At 36.7% G+C, this 27,228-nt stretch overlaps 1 protein-coding gene across 1 annotated transcript in view; it reads right to left on the bottom strand.

Annotated features, from left to right (window-relative positions):
• The window catches only part of LOC124620192, a 429,599-nt gene that overhangs the window by 225,922 nt on the left and 176,449 nt on the right, over positions 1–27,228 (bottom strand). The window contains exons 9-11 of the mRNA XM_047146861.1: positions 22,361–22,609; positions 16,250–16,382; positions 10,947–11,207 (exon numbers count right to left, since the gene is read on the bottom strand). Of these exons, the coding sequence (XP_047002817.1) occupies positions 10,947–11,207; positions 16,250–16,382; positions 22,361–22,609 (643 nt within the window). The remainder of the gene's footprint in view (positions 1–10,946; positions 11,208–16,249; positions 16,383–22,360; positions 22,610–27,228) is intronic.

The raw sequence follows: 27,228 nt of genomic DNA, 5'->3' as shown, positions 1-27,228 counted from the left end.
CTAGAGAACACTTTGACTCACCAGTACACATGTTCCCCAGTCATACTGTTATCACTGGAGGACACTTTATAGTCCATCAACTGATTGGAATAATCACAGTTTTGTAAGCAGTGGATGTAACGGGACAGGTTGCAAAACAGTGTTAAATGGACTCTCTGAAAGCTACTTAGAACAGCTATTTTCAAGCTCCTTCATCATGGGAATATATGGTTCTAGTGGCTAAGAACAGAGCTGTCCACACTGAAACTGGTATCAAAGACTATGGGGTAGTTGTAGCAACAATAATTGCTGAAGTACAAAGGGTAACTGTGGTGGTGCACCAACATACGCTGCCACCAAGGCTGCAACAATCATATTTGATGCTGCCTGGGAGAAGGTTATACCTGGGCACCTGCTTCACTCAATGGCACCACCACTGGCAGACAAGTGTTCTAAGTGGCACACAGCCAGTGAGGCCTTGCCCTCTTGTGCTTCAACCATGCTAGGTGAAAGCTCCACCCATCAACTTGGACAATTGTATGTTATTGTAGGACAAAAATTGCATCTGATTGGACTCTATCTGGACTAGTATTTTTCAGTTCATATTATCTCATGTTTTTGTAATCCCAGTGCTCAGCTCACCACTGTTATAAGTAATTGTGTGCTGTTGTTGTTAATGGAGAACTGTAGATACAACAGTTTATGGTGATAGGGTTGTTTCATTTCTGTATGTGTTCCATGAGCATGATGTATTTGGCATTGGTTCAGTTTTTACAACAGCAGCAGCAGCTTACTATTCAGGAACTGTGGTTTGAACAACAACAACAGCAGTTAGACTTGATTCATCAGTTGGTTACAGATCCACAAAGTGCCATAGGGCCTCCACAGCCCCCACAATGTCATTGACCATTCTGCTCCAGACAAGGAAGTACATCACAAGGTTTTGCATTTAGTAGATCTAATAACATAAGAGCTTTTGGCTCTCACTCAGGCATCTGAGTAGTCCTGGGTTGTAGCAGAACAGTTTGAGGACACCATGAATGTCACATCGGTGCATGTGTTTCCACAGCAAAGGTATTATTCACCAACACATTATGCTCATCAGTTTTGCACCATTCACTGTCAGATGGAGTCTCTTCTGGCACAGGTTCCACCTGTGTCCAGATTGTTTCTGTGCGCATGCCCATAGTCACTGCCCACACCAGCTGGTATGGTGCATGGCTTGTCAATAAACAATGCCATGTGGCAGCTGTTTTCTGTAGCTGCCTGCACAGCCAGTCTACGGTCATGGATGAAGAGTTTACAGAAGTCCATAATGTTACATCAGGAGCTCAGCAGTCCCAGGAAGATTTATATTATGCTTTACATTGGGCTACACCCATATCACTTCCAGGTCAATACCAAAACCACTATGTTTCTTGTGATCCTGAAACCTACCTCTGCTTGGGTTGCCCCACTCTTTCCTCAACATATCACCATTTGGACACTTACAGCAAGTATCCCATTCCTGTTCATGGTCAGTTCACAATCAACATTGTGTATCAGCACGTCACAAGGAGATCAAATTTTTGGAAGTTAACAGTGCAAAGTCAGAAAATATTCTTGATCTTGATGCATTATAGTTTTGGATTTTGTGTTCAAGGTTCTGTGAATCTTGTTTCCAACTGCATTCCAGTCCACACACTGGATGACCTCTGCCACAAGTTCGGGTCTCAGTTTCCACCTGGACTGCATGCCGAAAAGGACTATGAGACTCACATCAGCCTTAAAACTACAGCCATTCCTAAGTTTTGTCATGCTCAGCATATCCCTTTTGTTCTGTGACAGGCTCTCAAGAACAAATTTGACAGACTGCAAGACCTGGAGATCATTGAATTAGTTCATTCTAGCCAGTGGGCTATGCCTCTAGTGGTCAGTTTTAAGCTTTTGGGGATGCTTCATATGTGTGGAGATTTTAATTCCACCATTAATGACCAATTGATAGTCAATTTCTACCCCAGTCCATGCACTGATGAAATTCTGACAAATTGGTAGGTGGTGAGTGTTTATCAAAAATTGACTTGGCAGAGGCATACCTGCAGCTTCATCTCAATTTCACACCTAAACAAATTATGGCTGTTAACACTCCCTTCAGGGTGTACTGATGTATATGCCTGCCTTTCATGATCATGAGTATCCCCACCATTTTTCACAGATTTTTTGAACAGTTAATGTAGTATGTGTTGCACAAACTATCTTGATGACATCATTGTCACTGATGCTTCATGGCAGGAGGAGCTTGCTAACCCTTGTATCCTGTTCTCCAAACAGCAAGAGGCTGACCTAAGTGTAATCTACAAAGTTGAAGATTTTTTCAGATGCAAATTTAATATTTGGACCACCTTTTTTTTTGAAGGGCAGTGTCAGATCTATGGAACAGCATGTGGCAGCGATTGCCAATCTACCTCCACCGTGGAACCTATTTCTGGGTAATTTTTTATTATTATTCAAAATTTCTCCACAATACAGTGGATCTCATTCATCCACTCAACAATTTACATAAAACAGTGTTCCTTTTTTTTAGTTGCCAGACTGTGACAAAGTATTTGCCAGCATCAAGTCACTACTCAAATCATTGCTATACCTTGGTACTTTTATGCTCCTTGCCACAGACATCATCCCTGGCAGGGATGGCACAGTCTTGGGTAAAAAAAAATGCGTATGGTTTCAAACAGCTATCACATATGCCTGCAAGGCATTGACAGACACACAACATAATTACACTCAAATCGAAAAGGGGGCCACTGTGTACTCAGTCCAAAAGTTTCCCGTCTTCCTGCACAGCAACAGATCCCATCTCATCAACAATCGCAAACCACTTGCAACATTTTTAAGCCCTTGTTCACACATTTCAAACATGACTGAAGCATATCTGCAGTGTTGGGCTCTGTTTTTGAGTGTGTATAACTATTAGATTCACTACAGATAAACAATGCAGCATGAAACTGAAGACACATTGTCACACTTGCCCAGGGGACCCAACCCAGCCTTCAACAAAGTTGAGGTTGTCTTTTTCAGATCTATGATCATTTGCAGCAAATGGCTGATCGACTACCAGTAATTGCCCATTGCATAGTGCAGGCCACCCATTGAGATCCTGTGCTCTATCATGTGATTCAGTCTGTGTGTGGGATTGGCCTGAGTATTTGCCTGCCAAGGTTTCTGGTCACTCTGCAACTATTTGTTCCTCTGTCATTGGTTAGCAGTCATCAGTGGTGCACTTTTCCTTAGCAACAACGCAGACAACCACACCATTGTCCAAGTGTCCTTGGGAGCTCGGATACTTGCCTCCTACACTGTGGTCACTGCGGCATGATCTGTAAGAAAGTCCTTGCACAGCAATTTGTTTACTGGCCTGGCATTGGTTCAGAAATTGAGAAAGTTGTTCATGAATGTAAACAGTGTGCCGAAGAACAGGCAGCACCACCACAGACTTATGCTCCATGGCCCACACCTGGTCAGCCATGGGAGAGCATCTACTTCCTTACCTTCTGTAATTCCATGTGGTTGATAGCAGTTGATGCACTGTCCAACTATCCATATGTCATGCGTTTGCACTTCACCATGGCTGAAACTGCTGTGTGGGGTATCACTGAGTTTTTCATGATCCAAAGACTATCCTGGGCAATCATCTCTGATAATGGTTCACAGTTCACTTCAGCATTGTTTCAGACTTTTTGCACCCACAATGATACTACCCACCTTTCTTCCACTCTGTTTTAATCACAGCTGATTGGTGAGGCAGAGTGTGTGGTGAACACATTTAAGACTCAATTAAAAAAGTGCTTTGTGGATTTGTCAGCAGACTCGGTGTTGCCACCATTTCTATGTACCTAAAGAACCACCTTGCTCATTGGCCACATCCAGCAGAAATCCTCCATAGCCATCATCCTGGATGCTGTCTCACCTGCTCTGCCTTGCACTGTGTTTGCGTCCCTCACATTATGCTCCAGGTGATCCTGTCTGAGCATGCACTTTTGGTTGTTAGAATAGAGATGGCCACCAGTGATGGTACATGCAATGCATGCTGCCACAGAGATGCCTCTCTCCCACTATCAGAACCAGCTGCACCCTTGGTGGGGCTCTGGAGCACCTCATACGCAGCCCAACAACTGCTGGTGTGGAGCCATACTGCAAGGGCCGCTCGACCCCAGGGGTCTGGCACCATGGGTGTTCTTCCAGTTGATGTGCTGTTTGTGATAGCAATATCGAGATGCAGATGCCTGCAATGCCAGGGACCCTACCAATGTCTGACAGTGCCTGTCAGGATGTCAATGGCAATGGGCAGTCCTTTCCCTATAGTCTCCACTCTTTGCCACTGACAGCACATCTTTAGCAGTGTCACTATCTGAGGTCTCATTTCAGCACCTGGCTCGCCACTGTCTGGGCCACTTTTGGCTGTATGCCCTACCAAGCTAGAGAAAGCTGACCATCAAGTCACATGAGATAGAGTCACTGGAAAAAAAGGCCACACATCAGGGACTAATGAACCATAAATATAACACAAAGCAAGGGCTGTAGTCAGTGAGATGCTGTGAAGGATGTTCATATAGAGTTTCAAATGAAATTTTTGACTTGGTAGGGAGAATCTAGCATACTATCTGAGATGGAGAGTCACTGAGACAAATAGACACCTGAGGGAAGTTCATTTGGACTTCTGTTGTTCATGCTATATATAAATGACATCACAGTCTGTGTTAATAGTAATCTCAGACTTTCTGAGAGTGAGGCAATAAACTTTAAACAAGCACTACATAAAAGAGGCTACAAAAATATCTTGTGAAATCTTGAAAAGTGGTGCCAGGATTGACACCTTGAGTTCAATGTTTACAAATGTCATGTTGTGCATATCACAAAATGCTGGAAAGTAGTATCAGATGAATTCAATATAAATAACTTGTGATTGGAATCAGTTAATTAATACAAATTCTTGTTGGGGTATGAAATGGAAAATTCATCTAGGGCAGTTGGTGATAAATCACATGGCAGAGTTTGGTTGACTGGTGAGATATTGGGAAAACACAGTTAGTCTACAAAATGAGTGATTACAAAATACCCTGGCATCAAAGCGTACAATGTTGCTCGAGAATGTGAGACCTCTATCAGACATGGAATGTACACAAAGAAGGACAGTGTGAATGGTCACAATTAAATTCAATTCAATTCAATTTTTATTGTCACATAACATGCATTATCAAAGATTGCGACATGGGTGACTTGTCAGTTTTACACTATATATAATAATACTAAAAATAGACAATAAACTAATAATATTAATGGTGTAACATCTTCAAAGAGGTATTTTAATTACAATGCATTGCTGCCATTCATGAAATCTTCTACACTATTTTTTTTTTTTTTTTTTTTTTTTGTTCATTGGTCTACAGACTGGTTTGATGCGGCCCACCACAAATTCCTTTCCTGTGCTAACCTCTTCATCTCAGAGTAGCACTTGCAACCTATGTCCTCAATTATTTGCTTGACGTATTCCAATCTCTGTCTTCCTCTACAGTTTTTGCCCTCTACAGCTCCCTCTAGTACCACGGAAGTCATTCCCTCATGTCTTAGCAGATGTCCTATCATCCTGTCCCTTCTCCTTATCAGTGTTTTCCACATATTCCTTTCCTCTCCGATTCTGCGTAGAACCTCTTCATTCCTTACCTTATCAGTCCACCTAATTTTTAACATTTGTCTATAGCACCACATCTCAAATGCTTCCATTCTCTTCTGTTCCAGTTTTCCCATGGTCCGTGTTTCACTACCATACAATGCTGTACTTCAGACGTACATCCTCAGAAATTTCTTCCCCAAATTAAGGCCGGTATTTGATATTGGTAGACTTTTCTTGGCCAGAAATGCCTTTTTTGCCATAGCGAGTCTGCTTTTGATGTCCTCCTTGCTCCGTCCATCATTGGTTATTTTACTGCCTAGGTAGCAGAATTCCTTAACTTCATTGACTTCGTGACCATCAATCCTGATGTTAAGTTTCTCGCTGTTCTCATTTCTACTACTTCTCATTACCTTCGTCTTTCTCCGATTTACTCTCAAACCACAATGTGTACTCATTAGACTGTTCATTCTGTTCAGCAGATCATTTAATTCTTCTTCACTTTCACTCAGGATAGCAATGTCATCAGCAAATCGTATCATTGATATCCTTTCACCTTGTATTTTAATTCCACTCCTGAACCTTTCTTTTATTTCCATCATTGCTTCCTTGATGTACAGATTGAAGAGTAGGGGTAAAAGGCTACAGCCTTGTCTTACACCCTTCTTAATACGAGCACTTCGTTCTTGATCGTCCACTCTTATTATTCCCTCTTGGTTGTTGTACATATTGTATATGACCCGTCTTTCCCTATAGCTTACCCCTACTTTTTTCAGAATCTCGAACAGCTTGCACCATTTTATATTGTCGAACACTTTTTCCAGGTCGACAAATCCTATGAAAGTGTCTTGATTTTTCTTTAGCCTTGCTTCCATTATTAGCCATAATGTCAGAATTGCCTACACTATAGTAACATTTATCTTTCAGAATTTTTCCAGGTCTCTTTTGGTACCTTTTACATTTGGGTCATCCATATCTTCCCATATTTTATTTACAAATTTCATGCCCATATAGTATGGGTTTTTTTCATATGATTTTAAACGGTGGTTAGGTAACATGTAGCTCGTTCTATATCTAGTACCATATTGATGCAAGAAGAAGATGCCCTCAAAAAGTTGTGGGTTTCTTTTCATGAAAGTGAGGATTTCATAGATGTATATGCTTGGAATGCTCATTAGATCTAGTTTTACAAATAAAGGTTTACAATATTGCTTTGGTTTTGCTCCCACCATTGCTTGGATGATTCTTTTTTGTAGTCTAAAAGCTCTAAGTAAATTTGTTTTTTCAGACCCCCAGGAAATTATACTATACCTAATGACTAAAACAAAATAAGCATTATATACAGTTTTTCGTACAGCTAGATCAGTAATACTATACAAGATATTCATAATATATACAAGGCTATTCGGTCGATCCAGTATGTTGTCCTCATGGTGACTCCATAACAGGTTTTTATTTACTAATACGCCAAGGAATTTGACACAGTCTGCAGTCTCTAATTTTTTGTCCATATACCTTATTTCACTTATAGACTGTGCAGATTGTTTTGTGGTGAAATGAACAATTTCTTTTTTTTGTAAAATTTAATGTCAAGTTATTGTTTTTGACCCATGCCTCCACTTCCCCAAGTGTTTGTTCAATATGACGAATTAGCTCTACCTCATTTTTACAACAGACTACAGCTGTTGAGTCATCTGCATAGAGGATAGTATCAGACTGGACCTGACATGGCATATCATTAATATAATACAGAAAAAGCAGTGGCCCTAATATTGAACCTTGTGGAACACTTAATTGAGTGTGTTTCCAGCCAGAGAGAAATTTCTTGGGGTTGATGTTAATAAGTACTCTTTGTTTTCTGTTTGCCAAGTATGATGACATCCAGCTAAGAAATTTGCCTTGAAAACCTTAGTGTGGCAATTTTTGGAGAAGCAGGTCATGATTTACTGTGTCGAAGGCTTTGGATAGGTCACAAAAAATGCCTGACACACACATTCTATCATCAAAACATTTGCTGACTTTTGTGACTAATTCATTTATTGCATGGATTGTGCTGTGGCCTTTTCTGAAACCATATTGATTGCCTAAGATAATGTTGTTAGATGAATTGAGATTTTCGATCTGATCACATGCAGCTCTTTCAAATATTTTTGAGAAAATTGGTAACAGTGATATTGGCCTATAGTTGCCCAATTCATCTTGTTTGCCTTTTTTATGTATGGGCTGAACTTCTGCATATTTTAATCGATATGGGAAACATCCCTCATCAAAAGATTGGTTGATTATGAAGGAGAGTGGATATGCAATACTGTGACGGACTATTTTTATTATTTTAGTGGGGACCTCATCCCACCCCACAGATTTTGAATTTTTTAGGGACATTATGATTTTGATGACATCTGAGATGGAAACATGAGAAAACTTAAAACATGGGCAATTGCTGTATGGCATATTGGGCTTTGTTTATGGTGGTGAACATTCACCAAATTAGTTACAGTTTATGAAAAAGTCATTGAATGATTCACAAATGGCACTGGGTTCTGTAACAGCTCTACCATTTGTCACTATTTTAGAAGGGCATTTTCTCTCTGCCTCACTGCCAACTTCGCTTCTTATAACAGACCAAACAGCTTTTGATTTGTTTTTTGCATTTGAAATGAAGTTATTATTCACAGTACGTTTTGCTAGTTTAACTATTTTGTGAAATGTTTTCTTGTATTTGCTTACATACTTAAGAAATTGAGGGCTTTGATTTACTTTTGCCTCCATATGCAGTTTTCTCTTAGTAGCACTAGACACTCTAATTCCTTTTGTTATCCAGGATCTACTTTTTTGGGACCTGGTCCTCACTGTTACAAAAGGGAAGCATTCATTGAATATACCCAAGAATTCAGTTAAAAAGTTATTGTAATTGTCACTTGTGGAAGTGTGTTTGCTGACTGTCCACTTGGTTTGGCTTAGTTTTTTGCAAAATACTTCCACATTTTCTTGACTGACATTCCTACATCTTTTTGTTGTGCAGACTGAATTTTGCTTCGGTAGTGATACAAATTGTGCTTTAAGGTCTGATACTCCTAAATCTAGAAGAAACTTTACTTTATATAATAATTATAACTACTTACAATATTGTCAGTACATGTTGCAGAGGTTGCTGTAATTCTTGTATACTGATCAAAATTGAGATTTAGCCCATTTGTGGCTACCAGGTTCTTTAAGTGTGAAGAACATTTGTCATCAGTCCTTACATCTATGTTGAAATCAGCACATATAACCACTTTCTTGTACAGTTTCTCACTTTTTAATTTATGTAGCAATGTATCAAACTTATCTAAAAATACAGAGCTTATATGGTACCCAGGGGTGCGATATATGCTGATAATTAGTATGTTATACTCTTTAAGTTCTATACAACAACTTTCAAATGTACCTTCTTCATCCAGATGGCTAAAATTCTGTCTGATATCATAGTCTACCATGGAATGAACTAGTATGCAAGAGCCTCCATACTCATTGGTCCTACAAAAGCTGGTAGCCAGTTTATAACCTGTAAGTTTATTCAGGAGACTGATATTTTCAGATTTTAGCCAATGTTCATTAAGGTATATTACTTTCACAGATTGTTTCACACTTTCTACCAAAATTTCTATATCATAAAGCTTCCTGATCATTCCTTCAGACAGACCTCTGATGTTTAAGTGCATATTGAAATTACTACTGCATATATTATTAGGTAGAGGGTCTTTAAAACTAATTTCACTATAAAGTAATGGAACGTCCACCTGAGTGTTGACTGCTTGTTCTGGATTCGTTGTATTGGGCCAAACTTGGAAAGAATTGGCCCCTTTCATCAGTTTCCCTGTGTGTGAACATCTGGATGATGAGTAAGTACAGTTTTCTTGACGATAATTTCAGTCTCTGCTGTATCTTCTGAGGCTGGTTCTGGCACCGTCTCATCTTCTGGACATGATGTTCCTGTTTGAGCTGGCGCTGTGGTTGCGACTATGTGTGTGATTTTGAAGTTGTTTTCCTGTTTTTCCATCTCCTTGGTCGAAACTGGTTGCATGGCAATTGATTTTCTTACAACATTGTCATCTTTTTGTATTAATTTCGCTAGCATTTTGGCAACGTATGACTTGCCAGCGTTATTATAATGTAGTCCATGTTTCGTAAACAAATCTCTTGCATTTTGCTGGGACTTGCATATTTTGTAGAACTGATTAGTTTGACTCATAGGAAAGTGTAACAGAAATACTGTAAAACCTCAGCTGGCAGATCTTTAAAGATTCTGTAGTTATCAAACTTTCTGCCAAAGAATACTTACAAAATTTCAGAAACCAGTATCAACTGAAGAATCTAGGGATGTACTACAGCCCTCTATATGTGTCCTCCAATAAGGACTATGAAGACAAGTTTATACTAATTACAACATGTACACAGGCATTTAAACATTTTTTGCATGCTCCACATATGAGCAGAACACAGAACAGAAATAGATGCAAATATTTGATAGAGTATGAAGTTCAGTACCTCATGCACAGCATAGTCATCTAGAAACTGCACATAAAAATTCAGATGTATCTGTATTTCACAACAAAGTTTTCATGCATGATGGATTTTGTGTAGTAAATTATTATTTTTAGCAAAACCATTTCTGGACTTGAGTTTTAGCTCTTCCAGGTACATATATATTTTGTGAGTTGCTTACAGTTCTTAGGCCATTTCTCATAACCTCTGAAGCAAGACTCTAGATCCTTGTATGAATCTTCTTTCGGATTTCTTCATTGCATATCCTCCTCCAAGTGATTTTTCCATTGTGGACAGGGTCTTCCTCTTCTCCTCTTGTGTGGAGGTTGCCAACATAGTACTTTTTTTGCCCAGAGTTCATCCCTTCATGTAATTACATGCCCACACCATTTTAAGCACCTTTTTTCTCTTCTTTGGTAATGTATGTGTGAGTTTCAATTCAGTCCCTCATTTATTTATTTGGAAGTGAATATTTACCTCATAAATAAAATTGCATACTGTTAATGTCTGATGGCAGTGAAGTTTAAGTACATGGAACACAATTTACCAAATTTACTTAAGCAGTTGCTTGAGAAAAAATCTCCTGAACATTATGTATCAAGTAAAACAAGTACCATATTATTTAATTATTTAGGACTAATTATTTAGGATAGTCTCAATAAGCATATTTAAAGGTTATTTTGCAGAGAATGAAGAATTCCATTATTGACAAAAAATTGATATTTAAATTAAGTTCTGGGGTCATTTAGGGTGAGGTATCTTTCCACAAAAGAGGATAGCATATAAGTTTTCTCACCTACTGAAAGACAAACAGGCACATCACATGTTTCCTTCTTGTAATCTGTTGAACCAGTTTTGCCAACATAGCACCAGGGCCCACTTCTACTAGAATCAGGATTGCGACATAAATTACGTGCGTCAGGGCCCAGTGCAGATCCTGGAACTGATGGCCAGAAAATGCATGGTTTACCACTGGAAGCACTGTATTGTCCTCCACCATAGCTGCCACTACTGACACTTGATGCTACACAGTCTGGGGGCAGAGCACTTGGGGGATCTGTGGAAAGAGTTGTGCCATATGACAATTGCAGTTTATAAAGAACCCCTAGCAACACTTAAATCTATAATACACTTGAAAAATGAAAGTCATGCAGAGGAATGAATAAATGTATGATTCACTTGTGAGAGTGTAGGTGTGAACTGTGAGTAGCTTCAGAGTAACTGTATTTCAAAGTTTCAGAAATTATGTAAAGAACAAATGATATGAGGATGCTTTTATGGTAAAAGTGTCAAAATAAAGAAATATGCTGGCTGAAAATAAAATGGAAACATGAGTTACAAAATAAAGCAGGACAATAATGAAGCTTTCATATTTTCATACATCAATAATAAACAACATCAGATTAGTACATATGGAAGTTGGGCGAATGAGAACCACAAAACCCATCTGTCACGCTGAATAGATCTTGCAGGTCAGTTGACAGCCAGCTTCTCAGCTCTCACAATGAATGACCAAACATTGCATACCAGCAGTGACATGCAATATCCTGTTGCTAATTGTGCTGTGAAACACAGTGGTAGGGATCAAGGTTCTTGTTTCCAACACAAGTCACTTGGATTCCTCTTCCAAACTCCAGCATTTCCAAATGAAATGGAAATTGACACTGCAATGTGTCAGTTTCTTGTGTCTTGGATAATGATTTTCACCACATATCAGGTACTAAAATACTGCATCATGATGTGCATCAGGTAACACAACACTATTTGCCATGTATTGGGTACTCCATTAGAAGTTTGTGTTTCACTCTCTCCAATGTTGTCATATAAACCCCTTAATTTAAAAAAAAATGCACATTAGGATAATATCTTTGACATCTATACTTACATAATTCTATAGTGTTCTATGTATATTCTAGCAAGTTAATGAAGAAAAGAAAAATTTCTGATTAACTGTTACTAAACCCATGTTTGTGAAATATAAATATCTAAAGATAACATTTTGAGAAGCAATTTAGTAATGGTTAATATTTTATTTTTTGATAATAACTACATCTTCCATAAGAAACCAAAAATCCATTCAAACTATGACAGAATACAAACTGATACATAATCGTTTGAAACTCTTAGCTCCAAAAGTTCCAAATGTGTAAAAATCTTTATCTTCTGATAATTAATACCTCATTAGAAAGCTTAGATGATGGAGTATACATGCCTCACTTTAAGTCATGATTAAACAGGGTGTTTGGTTGTTATCAAAGTATCACAATGTAAATCGTTTCTCAAATCAAAGTTCTAAGACACAATTAATGATAGAATCATCCTATTTGGCTTTTTGTAATGCTGAAATAATACATAAAACTTGGAAGGTCACTTTCAGAGAACAGTAAATGTTAAAGTGTAATGTTGTCTTATGAGCATAAAAACAACTATCAAGCTCAAGTATCCTGCACTATTAAAAACAGGGGCTGTAGATTATACTTTTATGGGTTTTGATTATTTCAAAGAAGTACAAATATTATACGAGAATTACCAACACCTGTTTTATATAGAACAAAAATCGGAACATTTAATAGCAATCTGCATAAAGACATTAAAATTTAAGAAGTGTATTGACAGTGGACTGCGTGTGCCATATACTAGGACTGGACTTACGGAATCAGCTTGTTTATAATCTAATCAACAAACTCAGTGTTGGCCATATCATACATAGACGTACCACCTTTATGTATTCAACTCCAGACAAAAATGTTACCATATTTGCATTATTTCAGTCTTTATTGTCATGATATCCTCTGAAATGAAGCAAAAATTCTTTGTCTGTGAAGAATAAATAAAAAATAAAATGATTTTTCTGTTAACGGAACTGGTAATGAGACTTAGAGTCCTAAATTAAAAAACTAGGACATTTCTTCTTTAATGTCTTTACTGGCTAGTAATAAATGTCGTTTTAAGTGTGTTTATAACAGTGTAAGACATGCAAGGAATATTAAAAGAGTTTGTACTTTTTGGACAGAAAAAAGGAGACAGAAATCTGATACTGTACAAGTTATTATACCTTTACTGAATACTATCAGTTCAAGTATATAATTTTTCCCTAAGAATATTTAACATCATACCTCACCTGTCTTTCAACAACTTCTTTGCCTCTACACTTCTACCTCGACTGACATCTCTGCCCAAACTCTTTGTCTTTAAATATGTCTGCTTGTGTCTGTATGTGTGGATGGATATGTGCGTGTGTGCGAGTGTATACCCGTCCTTTTTTCCCCCTAAGGTAAGTCTTTCCGCTCCCGGGATTGGAATGACTCCTTACCCTCTCCCTTAAAACCCACTTCCTTTCGTCTTCCCCTCTCCTTCCCTCTTTCCTGATGAGGCAACAGTTTGTTGCGAAAGCTTGAATTTTGTGTGTATGTTTGTGTTTGTTTGTGTGTCTATCGACCTGCCAGCGCTTTTGTTCGGTAAGTCACCTCATCTTTGTTTTTATATATAATTTTTCCCACGTGGAATGTTTCCTTCCATTATATTAACATCTTAACTGCTTTTATATAAATTTTAGTGTTTTATGAGAACCTTTTATATAACAAGTTACATAGTGACTCTGCATCCATTCCTAAATTTCAGAGCAGACATACGTATTTTTGGCTATTACTGACATTCTAAAGTAAAGATATAGCTTATTAGGATATTCTACAAATTATTTACATTTTGTTATTACAAACTGGCAAGGAATAATTTTTCAACATTAAAAATGAAATTTTAAAAATCTGTTCTCATAAAACAGATAATTATGTTCTAAGCTTACATACATTTTTTGCAAACCATTAAGAAATATATGGCCTTCTAGTAAGTAAAGAACACTTACATAACTGTGAAGGATTTTCTAGTGATACAGAAACTGAAATTATAACTTCGAAGCAAGAGCTATTTCCACAGTAGTAACTTTTTATGTACTGGATTAGATATTCAGACCGAGCAAAGCTAACTATAAATAAACTGAAGCAAATAACACTGACAGTGTAACACTACCAAGCTACCATAAAATATATTAAGCAGTTGGTGTAAAATACAAGATCCACTAACAAAATACCATTAATGTATTTCACATCTAGTGGGAAAGAAACAGCAGAGGAATTCAATAACTACTTTACAGAAACAGTAGAAAACCTGGCTAACCATCTTAAAAATAGCTGTCCCTTACAACTAGAACCAAACTTATGCTCTGATACTCTATTTTTAAGGCCTACATCTGAAATTGAAATTGAAAAGGCACTTCATAGCAAAATTAAAAAAAAAAATCATCTGCTGGACAAGATCAAATCCCATGCTTCCTCCTTCATAATTGCAGTAACTTTATCAGTAAACCCCTAGCTCACATAATAAACTTCTCATTCCTGAATGGTACATTTCCTGGTATGCTCAAAATTGCAAAAATTATACCTGTCCACAAAAAAGGAAGCAAAGAGGATCCCAGTAATTATCGACCCATTGCACTACTTTCAACTTTTAGTAAAGTATTTGAATATATAATGGCCACCAGAATCATGTCCTTTCTAGACAAAGAAAATATCCTGTCACCTGCTCAGTTCGGCTTCCAAAGTAAGAAAGCTACAACAGATGCAATACAAGAATTTCTAGATCATGCACTGGAGCTTGTGGACAAAAAACTCCCAGCCATAGGTATCTTCCTAGATCTAACAAAGGCATTCGACATGGTTAATCATAGTATACTTCTGCAAAAGATGCATTCCTATGGCATAAGAGGAAATGCCTATGACTGGTTTAAAAGCTATCTGGAAGATCGACAGCAGTATGTCGAATTAAATGAAACTAAGCTCTCAGGTACAGCTAGCACTGTACACTCCTCCATACGTACCATAAAGCAAGGCGTTCCCCAAGGCTCCGTCCTGGGCCCTTTGCTGTTCTTACTTTACATAAATGACCTTCCTCACAGCCTACCAAACACAAAAACCCTTTTATTTGCTGACAACACCTCTATACTCATATCTGCGCCCGAACAAATTCTCCAATCTAATATAGACAGAACCACAGATCAAATAAGTCGATGGCTTCCAAGTAACAGGCTGCTGATTAATGCAAAAAAGACAATTGGAATAACCTTTCACACTGCCCAAAACAGAAATCCATTACTACCAACTATATCACTGGAAAAAAATAATGTTAAACTTGTAAATGAAATAAAATTTTTGGGGGTCACTAATACTGATACGCTCACATGGAAAATGGCACATTGGCGTTACCAGCACAAAACTTAGTAGAGTATGCTTCATGATTAGAGCAATAAGGAATGTCACTAACACAAGTACCCTAACCACAATGTACCATGCACTCTTTCACTCTGTACTTAACTACAGAATCATCTTCTGGGCCAAAATTCTGAATCAATTAAGATATTCAAACTGCAAAAGAAGATAGTCAGAACAATTATGTTCAAAAAACAGAGAGACACTAGTAAACCATTATTTAAGAAACTAAATATTTTGCCCCTCCCATGCCAATATATACTAGAATTATTATTCTTTACCAAAAAAAGTATCAACAAAATTAGCAAAAATATGGACTACCACGATTGTGACACAAGATCAAAAACCTCTCTAAGAATACTTCCCCACTCAACAAAACTGTACAGTGATGGTGTCAAGTGCATGGGAATAAAATTATATAATCATCTTCCAACTTTTATACAAGAAATCCAAGAAATAAATAAATTCAAACAGGCAGTGAAATCTCTTTTAATAAAAGAATGCTTTTATACCATCCAGGAATATTTGGAATCAAAATTGTCTTAGTGCATGATAATGTATCAAAGCTGAATGTTGTTAAGTCAGTCTTGTCACATCATGTAACAATTCTCTGTAAAGCTGTAACTTTAAGTAACATAATTTGGTAGGTAATGTAAAATAATCTTTCTTCTATACTCTTGTTTACTATTTTAGACTCCTGTAAACTGTATATTTGTATTGACTTATCCCATATCAGTTGTACAAGCCATTGTACTGATTTGATCTACCGGACAAATAATAAATAAATAAATAAATAAATAAAAAAGTCAGAAAGATGAGACTCATTTCCTCCACCTACCTTGTGGATGACACCAGAATGCCCAATGTGCAACAGAGTTATTAGAACCTGGAGAAAACCACTGTAATTGTTTGATAAGCTCATGTTCAATCTCCAGCAACAATTTTGTATCCCAGCTTCGTACCCAGAAAAACTGCAGTTTTTCACCAAACAAACTGTGTGACAAAAGCACTGTCATCCAAAAACATCAACACATGGTGCAGAAAAAATATAATGTAGATTGATGAAGAGATTCATAAATGCTGCATCACTATATGAAAATTATGAACCATAAAACAAATAATCAAAAATCTGGTTTGCTTATTTGTTAGCTGCACTTCACTTAATTCAATGATAATTTTAAACAGTATTGCAACAAAAGGAACTGGAACTTCCACAGAATCATCAAGTATTGGCTGCAGAGTCAATGTGAGCTACTAATAAAATCCACTTCATAACGTTAATGCATTTCTAGAATTTATTTTTCTAAGCAAGCAAACTATTGTAGTAGTTATCTTTCTGGGTGCTGTGATATATACAGGATTTGGTGTTGTACCCATTGCAATTACTACCATATTACAACACAGAAAGAATAAGATCTCCAAAAATACTCATTGACAGGATTAGTCTCTAAATCTTCCTTCCTTGGTTTATGTGTCAATAAAATCACATAATTATTTACTGGTCTTTAAATATGTCTGCTTGTGTCTGTATGTGTGGATGGATATGTGCGTGTGTGCGAGTGTATACCTGTCCTTTTTTCCCCAAGGTAAGTCTTTCCGCTCCCGAGATTGGAATGACTCCTTACCCTCTCCTTTAAAACCCACTTCCTTTCGTCTTCCCCTCTCCTTCCCTCTTTCCTGATGAGGCAACAGTTTGTTGCGAAAGCTTGAATTTTGTGTGTATGTTTGTGTTCGTTTGTGTGTCTATCGACCTGCCAACGCTTTTGTCACCTCATCTTTGTTTTTATATATAATTTTTCCCACGTGGAATGTTTCTTTCCATTATAATTATTTACTAATGTATATTTCAATTTGAAAGTGAAATATAACTGGATGCTAAAAATGTTTGTTTTAGAAAGTCCTTTCTTTTATGTCAATGAATTTATCTTAAACAGAAAAAATGGAGTATGTGTACAGCAAATGCCATTTTAATGTTTTTTGGCAAATAGTGTAATGTGTTTTAGAATGTGTATTTTTGTACAGCATTACTCTATTGAAGAAGCATAATTATTTAATTTAAAACTGTTAATTTATGCAAAGTATAAAGAAAATAAAAATGTGTACATGTTTATACAATGAGTATATGTTGCAAAACTGACAGCTCAAATGTTTACTTGGATCCAGGGCTGGCCTTAGCTGCAAAACATCTGCAAGTTCCTCAAGTAGCTCTCCTGCATCCCCCCTCCCCACCCTTCCACCAACACAGGTTATACACCTTCGTCACATTCAGAAAAATTCTAAGTTTTGTCATTGACAGACTAACAATATATCAGAAGACTGTTAGATTAGATTAGATTAGATTTACTTTCATTCCAATTGATCCGTAGTGAGGAGGTCCTCCTGGATGTGGAACATGTCAGAAAAACAACAATACATGACAAATATTTACAACTAAAACAAATAAAGTAATGTACCATTCCACAGGTCCCAAGTGGAATGATCGTCATTTTTAATGAACACTAAGAGTCATTTTACAAATACTAATGCACTGAATTTAAAATAAAAAACGTTTTTTTATTTATTTATAAGGTAATAAACATGTAATACAACTACTGTAATACTTATTTACAATGAACACATTACTGCACTGAAATGGTGCAGAAGTTAGATTATACTTACACACACACACACACACACACACACACACACACACACACACACACACAAATTTTCAGTGAACACATTACTGCACTGAAATTGTGCAGAAGTTATGTTGTACTTATATACAAATCAGTTGGTTTTACTAAGAAATTCATCAATGGAGTAGAAGGAGTTGGCCACCAATAAATCCTTTAGGCTTCTCTTAATCTGAATTTCATTGGTTGTTAAGCTTTTTATGGCTGCTGGCAAGTTATTGAAAATGTGTGTTCCTGAATAATGCACACCTTTTTGTACAAGACTAAGTGACTTTAAATTCTTGTGAAGATTATTCTTATTTCTAGTATTGATTCCATGAATTGAGCTGTTGGTTTGAAAAAGTGATATATTTTTAATGACAAATTTCATTAAGGAATAAATATACTGGGAAGCTGTAGTTAGTATCCCTAGTTCCCTAAACAGGCTTCTGCAGGATGTTCTTGAGTTCACACCACATATAATTCTTACTGCACGTTTTTGTGCCCGGAAAACTTTAGCTTGGCTTGATGAATTACCCCAAAAAATAATCCCATATGACATTATGGAATGAAAGTAAGCATAGTATGCCAGCTTTTTCATTTTTATATCCCCTACGTCTGACAAAATTCGCATTGCAAACAGAGATTTGTTAAGATGCTTCAGCAGTTCTGTGGTGTGCTCCTCCCAATTGAATTTATTATCAAGCTGTAATCCCAAGAATTTAACACTGTCCACTTCTTCTATCTTCTTGTCATCATATGTTAGACATATACTCTTGGGACACCCCTTACAAGTTCTGAACTGCATGTAGTGTGTTTTTTCAAAGTTTAGTGACAAAGAATTGGCTAGGAACCAGTGATTAATGTCCACAAATATTTTATTGGCTGATCTTTCTAAGACTACACTTGATTTGCTATTTATTGCAATGTTTGTATCATCGGCAAACAAAACAAACTTGGCATCTGGTAATGTTACTGATGAAAGGTCATTGATATACACAAGAAAAAGTAAGGGCCCCAAAATGGAACCTTGTGGGACCCCACATGTAATTAGTTCCCAGTTGGATGATGCCTGATAGACATGTATCAAGCTCTTTCCTAATAACACCCTTTGTTTCCTGCCAGAGATATAAGATTTGAACCATTTTGCAGCATTTCCTGTTACACTATAATATTCTAGTTTACTTAAAAGGATATTGTGATTTACACAGTCAAATGCCTTTGATAGATCACAAAATATACCAGTTGCCTGCAATTTTTTGTCTAATGAATTAAGCACATTTTCACTGTAAGTGAAGATAGCCTTCTCAATATCAGAACCTTTTAGAAATCCAAACTGTGACTTTGACAGTATGTTATTTGAGATAAGATGGTTATAAAGACGACAGTACATTACTTTTTCGAAAATTTTTGAGAATGCTGGTAACAGTGAAATTGGACGGAAATTTGATGCTATTTCTTTATCTCCCTTCTTAAACAGTGGCTTAACTTCAGCATATTTCAGCCATTCAGGAAATATTCCACTGATAAACGACTGGTTGCACAGATAGCTTAATATGTTACTTAGCTCAGAATCACATTCTTTAATTAACTTTGTTGATATTTCATCATACCCACTAGATGTTTTTGATTTTAAAGATTTTATGATGGACATTATTTCTGTTGGGGTAGTGAGGGTCAAATTCATATTATGGAAATTACTTGAAATGTCTGGTCTAAGGTAATCCATAGCAGCATCTACCGAACCTGACAACCCCATCTTTTCAGTAACAGTTATAAAATGTTTGTTAAAAAGTTCTGCAACACTATACACATCTGTCACCAACGTATCATTTACTCTTAATGCTATTTGTTCCTCTTCATGTCTGGTCCTACCGGTCTCCTCCTTCACTATATCCCATATTGTCTTTATTTTGTTATCTGATATGACTATCTTTTCCTTGTAATATATTTGCTTTGACATCCATATTACAGTCTTTAATATTTTGCAGTATTTCTTATAATGTGCTATAGCATCAACATTGGAAATGTTTCGGATTGACAGATACAGTTTTCTTTTTGTTTTACAAGATACCCTTATTCCTCGAGTAATCCATGGCTTCTTTGTAGATTTTCCTCTAACCTTGGTAAGTTTTGGGGGAAAGCAGTGTTCAAATAAGGTAAGCACTTTATTAGCAAAAATGTTATATTTTTCATTCATGCCATGAGCACTGTAAACATCAGTCCAGTGAATGTCTCTGAGGAGTGTCCTAAAATAATCAATTTTTGGCTTACTGATTACCCTCTTGAGCTCAGATTTAACAGATTTTATATCCTGTTCAGTATTAACATTTAACAGAAGGAACTGCATGTCATGGTCTGAGAGGCCATTGGCTATTGGTTTTGTAATATAATTTTGTTCATTGGACTTTTCTATAAAGATATTATCAATGGCTGTTTGTGAGCAAGTGGCTATCCTAGTGGGGAACTTTACTGTGGGAATTAAGTTGAATGATAGTGTTACTAACTCAAATAAGTTCTTATTCGGAGAGTCTTTAAGGAAATCTACATTGAAATCACCAGCAACCACTATTTCTTTGTTTTTGGTTATTAAATGGGCCAGTACAGCTTCAAGGTGGTTTACAAACAGATTAAAGTTACCTGCAGGTGCTCGATATACACTTAATATTATGAAAGATTTTTTGTGAAAATCTAATTCTGTTGCACATGCTTCCATATGCTGTTCTAGGCAAAATTTATGAATGTCTATGTTCTTAAATTTATGACAGTTCCTGATGAATGTGGCAACTCCTCCTTTCTCCATTTCTGATCTACAAAAGTGAGATGCTAACCTAAACCCTGTAACACTTAAAAGTTCTATACCAGTGGTCACATGATGTTCAGAGAGGCAGATTATGTCAGCTGGGTTTGAAGACTCTAATTCATCTATGCATATAGTTAATTCATTAATTTTATTTCTCAGTCCTCGAATATTTTGATGCAATAAAGATAGCTGACATTTCACATTGTCTGAGTTAAAATTGGGTGGAGTTAAAATATCTGCTGACAGTTGAAAATTCTTAACCAATGGCTGTTTATGCTGATGTAATAAGCTGGAATTATGTTTTTTGATTTCTTTTTCAAACTGAAGGTTTGTCTCAGTTCTAACCTCTCTTAAAATTTGCTTTCTTTCTGTCCTCCCTACCCTAAAAAAGGGTCTTTTCTGAATCCTATAACCACTGGTATTTTACCACTCATGACAGTGCCTCCCCCCTTTAACTTTCCTGCTATTTCCCCAGCCAATTTACCCTTCCCCTTCCTGTTGAGGTGAAGGCCATGCCTAGTATAATCCCACCTACTGAGAGAATCAACATGAACCACACCAATGTGTGACCCCGCACCCGACATGAGCAGCCGTTCCAGCTCCAATGTCGGGTGCGGGGTCACACATTGGTGTGGTTCATGTTGATTCTCTCAGTAGGTGGGATTATACTAGGCATGGCCTTCACCTCAACAGGAAGGGGAAGGGTAAATTGGCTGGGGAAATAGCAGGAAAGTTAAAGGGGGGAGGCACTGTCATGAGTGGTAAAATACCAGTGGTTATAGGATTCAGAAAAGACCCTTTATCATATTGTGATATGAAAATAATTAAATGGACAATGAATCTTAATAGGAATGGTAATTACTAAAATATTAATAATATAACTAACTTAGTTGTGGGAGTCCTTTCAATTTAATGAAGTTCAAAATCAAATGAGGTTCTTAAGTGTTGTTCAGGATATACACTTCAATGTTTTCATCATTTTACTGTGCTTTATGTATACAAGAAGTTAAATGAATTGTATTTTATAAACAACAAGGGTTTTCTGCTTTACATAATTTGCACAAAAAATCTTTTCCTTGCTTTTCGATGAGTAAATTCATCAATAATATCTTCAAAATTCAATTTTGAAACTGCATCATGTTCTACTGACAGCATGGCAAGAGAAGACAGGTGTTCTTGCAAGATTCTGGTTCTGAAATAATTCTTGATAAGTTTTAAACATGAAAAGCTCCTCTCAGCAGAGGCAATAGTCACTGGCCCGGTTAGCAAAATTCTGTAGGCTATATAAATGTTGTTCATCCAAATTTTGGTTCAATTTGTAAACTTTCAAGCTATCTCTTTTGTTGTTATCTGTGCATTAATGAAATCTTCTTCATGGAAATTCTCAATAAATTTCACTACATTTTCAAGGGATTTAGTTGTTACTTTCATGTTCATGTTTTCTGCTTGAAGCACCTTATTTTCTGTGTTAATGGCAAAGAGAAGGTCATACCATATGACAAAAACCTACAATAAGCTTGAAGCTTTCTAATTTGTTCACAGCAAGCAAGTGTGCTTCACTCTTTGTTTTTAATTCAACATTGCTGTTGCTCACCTCAAGAAGGGCATCTCTGACTTCTCTTGTCTGATACCTTATAGCTTTGGCACTCTCCACCCAACTTGGCATAGAGTATCTGAAATCTTCTTCACTGTGAAAGTTGGCACCTTGTTCAATAAGATTTCCCATCTCTGAGTGGATGTACTGAAAACAATGTATGTTCTTTGACTTACACCAAACAATGTGAGTACTTTTGCTGTAGATTTTGTTACATCTGATAACACAAGGTTAAGACTGAGGCTAGCATATAAAATGCTCTTGGACTGCTCTTTAGGATTCTGGCTTGAACACCACTTTTATAACCATTCATATTTGTGCCATTATTGTAACTTTGGCCTCTACAGTCATGAATATTGAGTCCTAGCTGATCTATTTTTGACAGAAGGGTTTCAGTCAAACTTTCTCCTGTTGTTGAAGTGATGTTCAGAAAGTCAAGGAAATGTTCTTTTACAGTAACTGCATCTTCTGATAAATTTACAGACCTAACAATCAGTGCCATTTGTTCATAGTGGCTTGTATCAGAAGTACAATCAAGTATGATAGAAAATTATTTATTTTGTTTTACAAAATTAACAATGCTGTTTTTTACTTTGTTGTCAAGGAAATTTATGAGTAAATTTTAAATGTTTTTTTCTAAGATAATGGTCATGAATTTCTTGATTTATTTTAACCACCTTAAATGTTCTTGCAAAACAGGGTCAACTTCTGCTATCATTCCAATCAAACCAAGAAAATGATCATTATTTTCATGATAGAGCTTGTTGCTGGCTCCCCTTAAGGCCATATTATGTTGAGCTACATACCTGATGGTGAGTATAATCCTTTTTAGAACCTGATGCCAATGTTCCTTCCCTTTTTCCAGTAGATCAAAGTCTATTTTATCAATACCATTTTTTGTTTCAAATGTATCTAACATTCAGTCCACTTGTTTGTACAGTTTTTGAGGCTAAATGATTGTACATGTTCTTGAAGTTGATTTCCTAAGTGAACCCAGTCACAGAGTCCATCACTTGACAGCTTGTTTGAAGGAGCTCCAAAAAATTTGCTACAAAAACAAAAGGGGGGGGGGGGATGATAGATTCTCCTTTTCTATTACTTCTCAATTATTCCTCATTGCTCCTGTTTCTTCTGTTATGTATTATCCCAAGTATTTAAATTCAAATTTGTCCACCTTTTGCACAGTGCCTTCTGACATTTTCCAATCTCTGGTAGTATTCAATGTCTTTCTCTTGTAAATAATCCTCAGACTCATCCTTTTGGCTATCTTGCTTAGGCTGTTAAGATGTATCTTTGCCCCTTCCTCTCTCTCACTACCATTGTGTCAGCTGCAAAGACTAGGCAGCCCACTTGGGCTGTGTGGTCCTATTTCACCTTACATGTGTGTCTTTGCTATTTCCATTTTCTTGTTTGTTGGTCTCCAGTGTCTGAACAATTCATACAGCACTATGTTGAACAAAATTTGTGATAACCTTGACCTCAATCTCAAACTCTTTCAACATCGTTTCTCCAAATCTTACCCTTTTCTCTACACCTGTTAGAATTTTCATTATTAGTTCACATGTAGTGCTGTCCAGTCCTCTGTTGCTCAAGATCCTTCCAAGAGTCTGTCTGTTGATGGAGTCATAGATCTTTATGAAATCCATGACGATAATTACCATATTTTTGCTCCTTAAGGCCCTTTGTTCTAGCCATTTGCGTCAGGGTAATGTCTATTCTGTGCATCCTCTGTCCTTCCTAGATCCCTAATGATAGTCTCGAACTGCGCTTTGCATATGTTCTTATACTCTCGTCAGGAGGAGTTTTGACAGTACCTTGTAACCACACTCTAGTGCCAATATTTATCTGTAGTCATTTGCATCACTCTTGTGCCTCTTGTGTACTGGCACTATGCTCACAGTTCATCGATCCTTCTAGTAACTTAACCTTTGTCATAGTGTCTACCACCTTGTCACCTCCTTGCATTATCATCTCAGCTGCTACATCATCAGTTCTCTTACTATTCTTTAGGTCACTTATGGTCTATGCAGTCTCATCTCTGGTTGGAAAGCATGACTCTCTCTCTTCTTTGTTTGTCCCCAGTTCCAGCTCATCTTCAGGTGGTTCACAGTTCAACAAGTTATGAAAGTTCTCTGCTAGTGTCAAGTAGCTCTTCTTCACAGTAATTGCCAGTTCTTCTTTCTTGTCTCTTATAGACAGTTTTCTGCCCCTGCACCCAGTCAGACTCTCTTTGAATTTTCTGGAAAAATCTCTACTATTGTTTTTCCTAAAATTTTTCTTGATCTTGCACAGTCCCTGCACCATAATACATCCTCTCATCCATCTTATTGTTCTGGCCACTTCTTTCCTTATTCCTATGAGAACATCCCATTTTTTTGGGTCCTTCTTGCTGCTTCAGTTTGCCCAGATTTTCCTATGGTTCTCTGCTGCTTCCTCACACTCCCTGTTTCACCACCTGTACTTCTTCTTTTAGTTCCTCATAGTTCAACCTGCTTTCTCATATTCAACTTGACATCTTCCCATTCATTGAATATTTCAATTTCTTCCATGTTTTTGGCTCAGCTGCATCTTAATTTTGTCTCTGTCTATCTTGATGTTTCTGATTGCTCTCTTCAACTGTGGATATGTCTTAACCCTGCCTGGAGTCCAAAAACACTTGACTTCCGTAAGACAGTAATCCTATTCTATTCTTGACCACTGTGTTAGTGATCTGTATTAGTGTTTGTCCAACTGACAGATACATGGCCAATCTGGGAGCTCTCCAAGATCAGTATTTGGCCTTGTCCATGTCTTCTTCTAACTAATTTTGGCCTTCAATTGTGTTATCATCACTCTCATTTTGTGTTCTCAACACAGTTAATTAACCTTTCCCCTATTTTGTCCTCTTGTGAGTTGGATGTTCCCCAGCTATTCCCTTATGTTGGCTCTCCCTTTTAATCTGTGCACTATAATCACATACGAGAACCTTCACTAGTCTGTATGGTACCTTTCCCAGTGTATCAACAAGCATCTCTGAAAAACTGACACTAACTTTACTGGTTCTTCCTATTTTTGTCATTAGTAGGTGCATGGCCATTTACTATTGTATATTTATTGTTTCCTGTCCAGACTCTTAGTGACAGCATCCTTTTTGACCCACTCTTCATTTCAGTTATGCAATCCTCATATCTCTTGTCTACTATAAACACCATACCAAAGCATCTAGGTGTTTCTCTTTCCTTTCCCATACAGATTCCTGGTTTTACTTTCAACACTATGAAGTGTTCTGAGTCCACTGCATTTTTGTCACTGTATCTTGTTTTTGGCATGGCTCATATCCTGATACTTCTTTTTTTCATCTTGTCTAACTGCCTGTTTTAATTTACTAGTCTGGCTTATTGCGTGCTGTAATATTTCTGCTCACAATATAGCCAAAACTCAAATCAAAGTTTTAGTTCAAAGATATTAATTACCTGCAATATCCACATCATAATATCATGGTTCTTGCAACACAACATCATGTAAATAAGTAGTTACTTATTTTGTTGAATTGGAGGTGATGTTTGTTGGTTATATTCACATATCATTCTTGTTCACTGCAGAAGTCCTGAGGTGATCCATCTTATTATTCCATATTCTTATGTGACTGTGAGGAGTTTCATTAATAAGAAATTTCTCAACGTCTTTCATTTTTTCATAATAACTCTTTCTAACACATAACTGAACTCAGATTCATTAACTACATGACCCTCTCTGCTTCTGACTCTGAGACTGGAAAAACTTATCTTGCAATTGCAGCCACTATCACCTTTATAACTTCTTGACAATTAATAAAAAGTTTACTTCTATGTTAAGACTTACAATATAATTACAATTTCATAATGAAAACGCTTTTACTACAGGTTGTTAAAATTTACAGGAAATTTTAAATTAATATGATTACAATGAAGATTTTCCATCAACATATTCTTTTTTTGGTTAAATTACCACACTTTTCACATTAACATACAGGTATTTTAAAAATTTTTCTTGTTTACTTTATTTTGTGACTTTCACCCATAAGAATTAAAATATTAATTAGCATAAACATTCTTCCAATAGTAGTAGCTATTTCAAAATTAACATCTTTTAATGAAAATTACATGAATTATACAATTTTATTGCTATTATTACTATTACTAGATCTGCCTTGTTTATCAGTCAAGACTGGACAGACTGCATCAAGATTACATACATATATATGACTTGTTTACAATTTTTCATATATATACTTACTGTTTCCTGTCCAGACTATTAGTGACACATGCATAATATAATGGATGCATAAAAGATAAAACAGTATTATTTTCTCCATTCACTTTGATCACTCTTGAAGAATTCTTCAATGGAGTATAATGAGTACTCTTACAGGTTGCATGCAAATTTTCTTTTGAATGGTCCTGGTGGCAAGGATTCAACTTCTCAGGGCAATGAGTTGAACATTTTTAAAGCAACCATGTTCCAGACAGCTGACAGCTTGATCAATGTTCCTCTTTTTTTGGGTGTCATGGTAATGTATGACTTACCTCATGTTGAAAACCCCTTTGTTTTCTTTTCACTGATGAGGCATAAAAACATATACTGGCTCAAGATGGACGTTATTCCCAACGAGGTGAATGTAGGTTTGCAGTGGTCCAGTCTTTTATTTGATGCAATAATTCTGACTTCTTTCTTTTGTAGTATTAATACATCCTTGCAACCTGCAGAGTGCTCACATGACAGTAGGCCATAACTTATGCGGCTAATTG

The sequence above is a fragment of the Schistocerca americana genome, chromosome 6, assembly GCF_021461395.2.
Source record: "Schistocerca americana isolate TAMUIC-IGC-003095 chromosome 6, iqSchAmer2.1, whole genome shotgun sequence".
Classification (NCBI taxonomy): Eukaryota; Metazoa; Arthropoda; class Insecta; order Orthoptera; family Acrididae; genus Schistocerca; species Schistocerca americana.
This window is presented reverse-complemented; position numbering and strand designations above follow the sequence as displayed.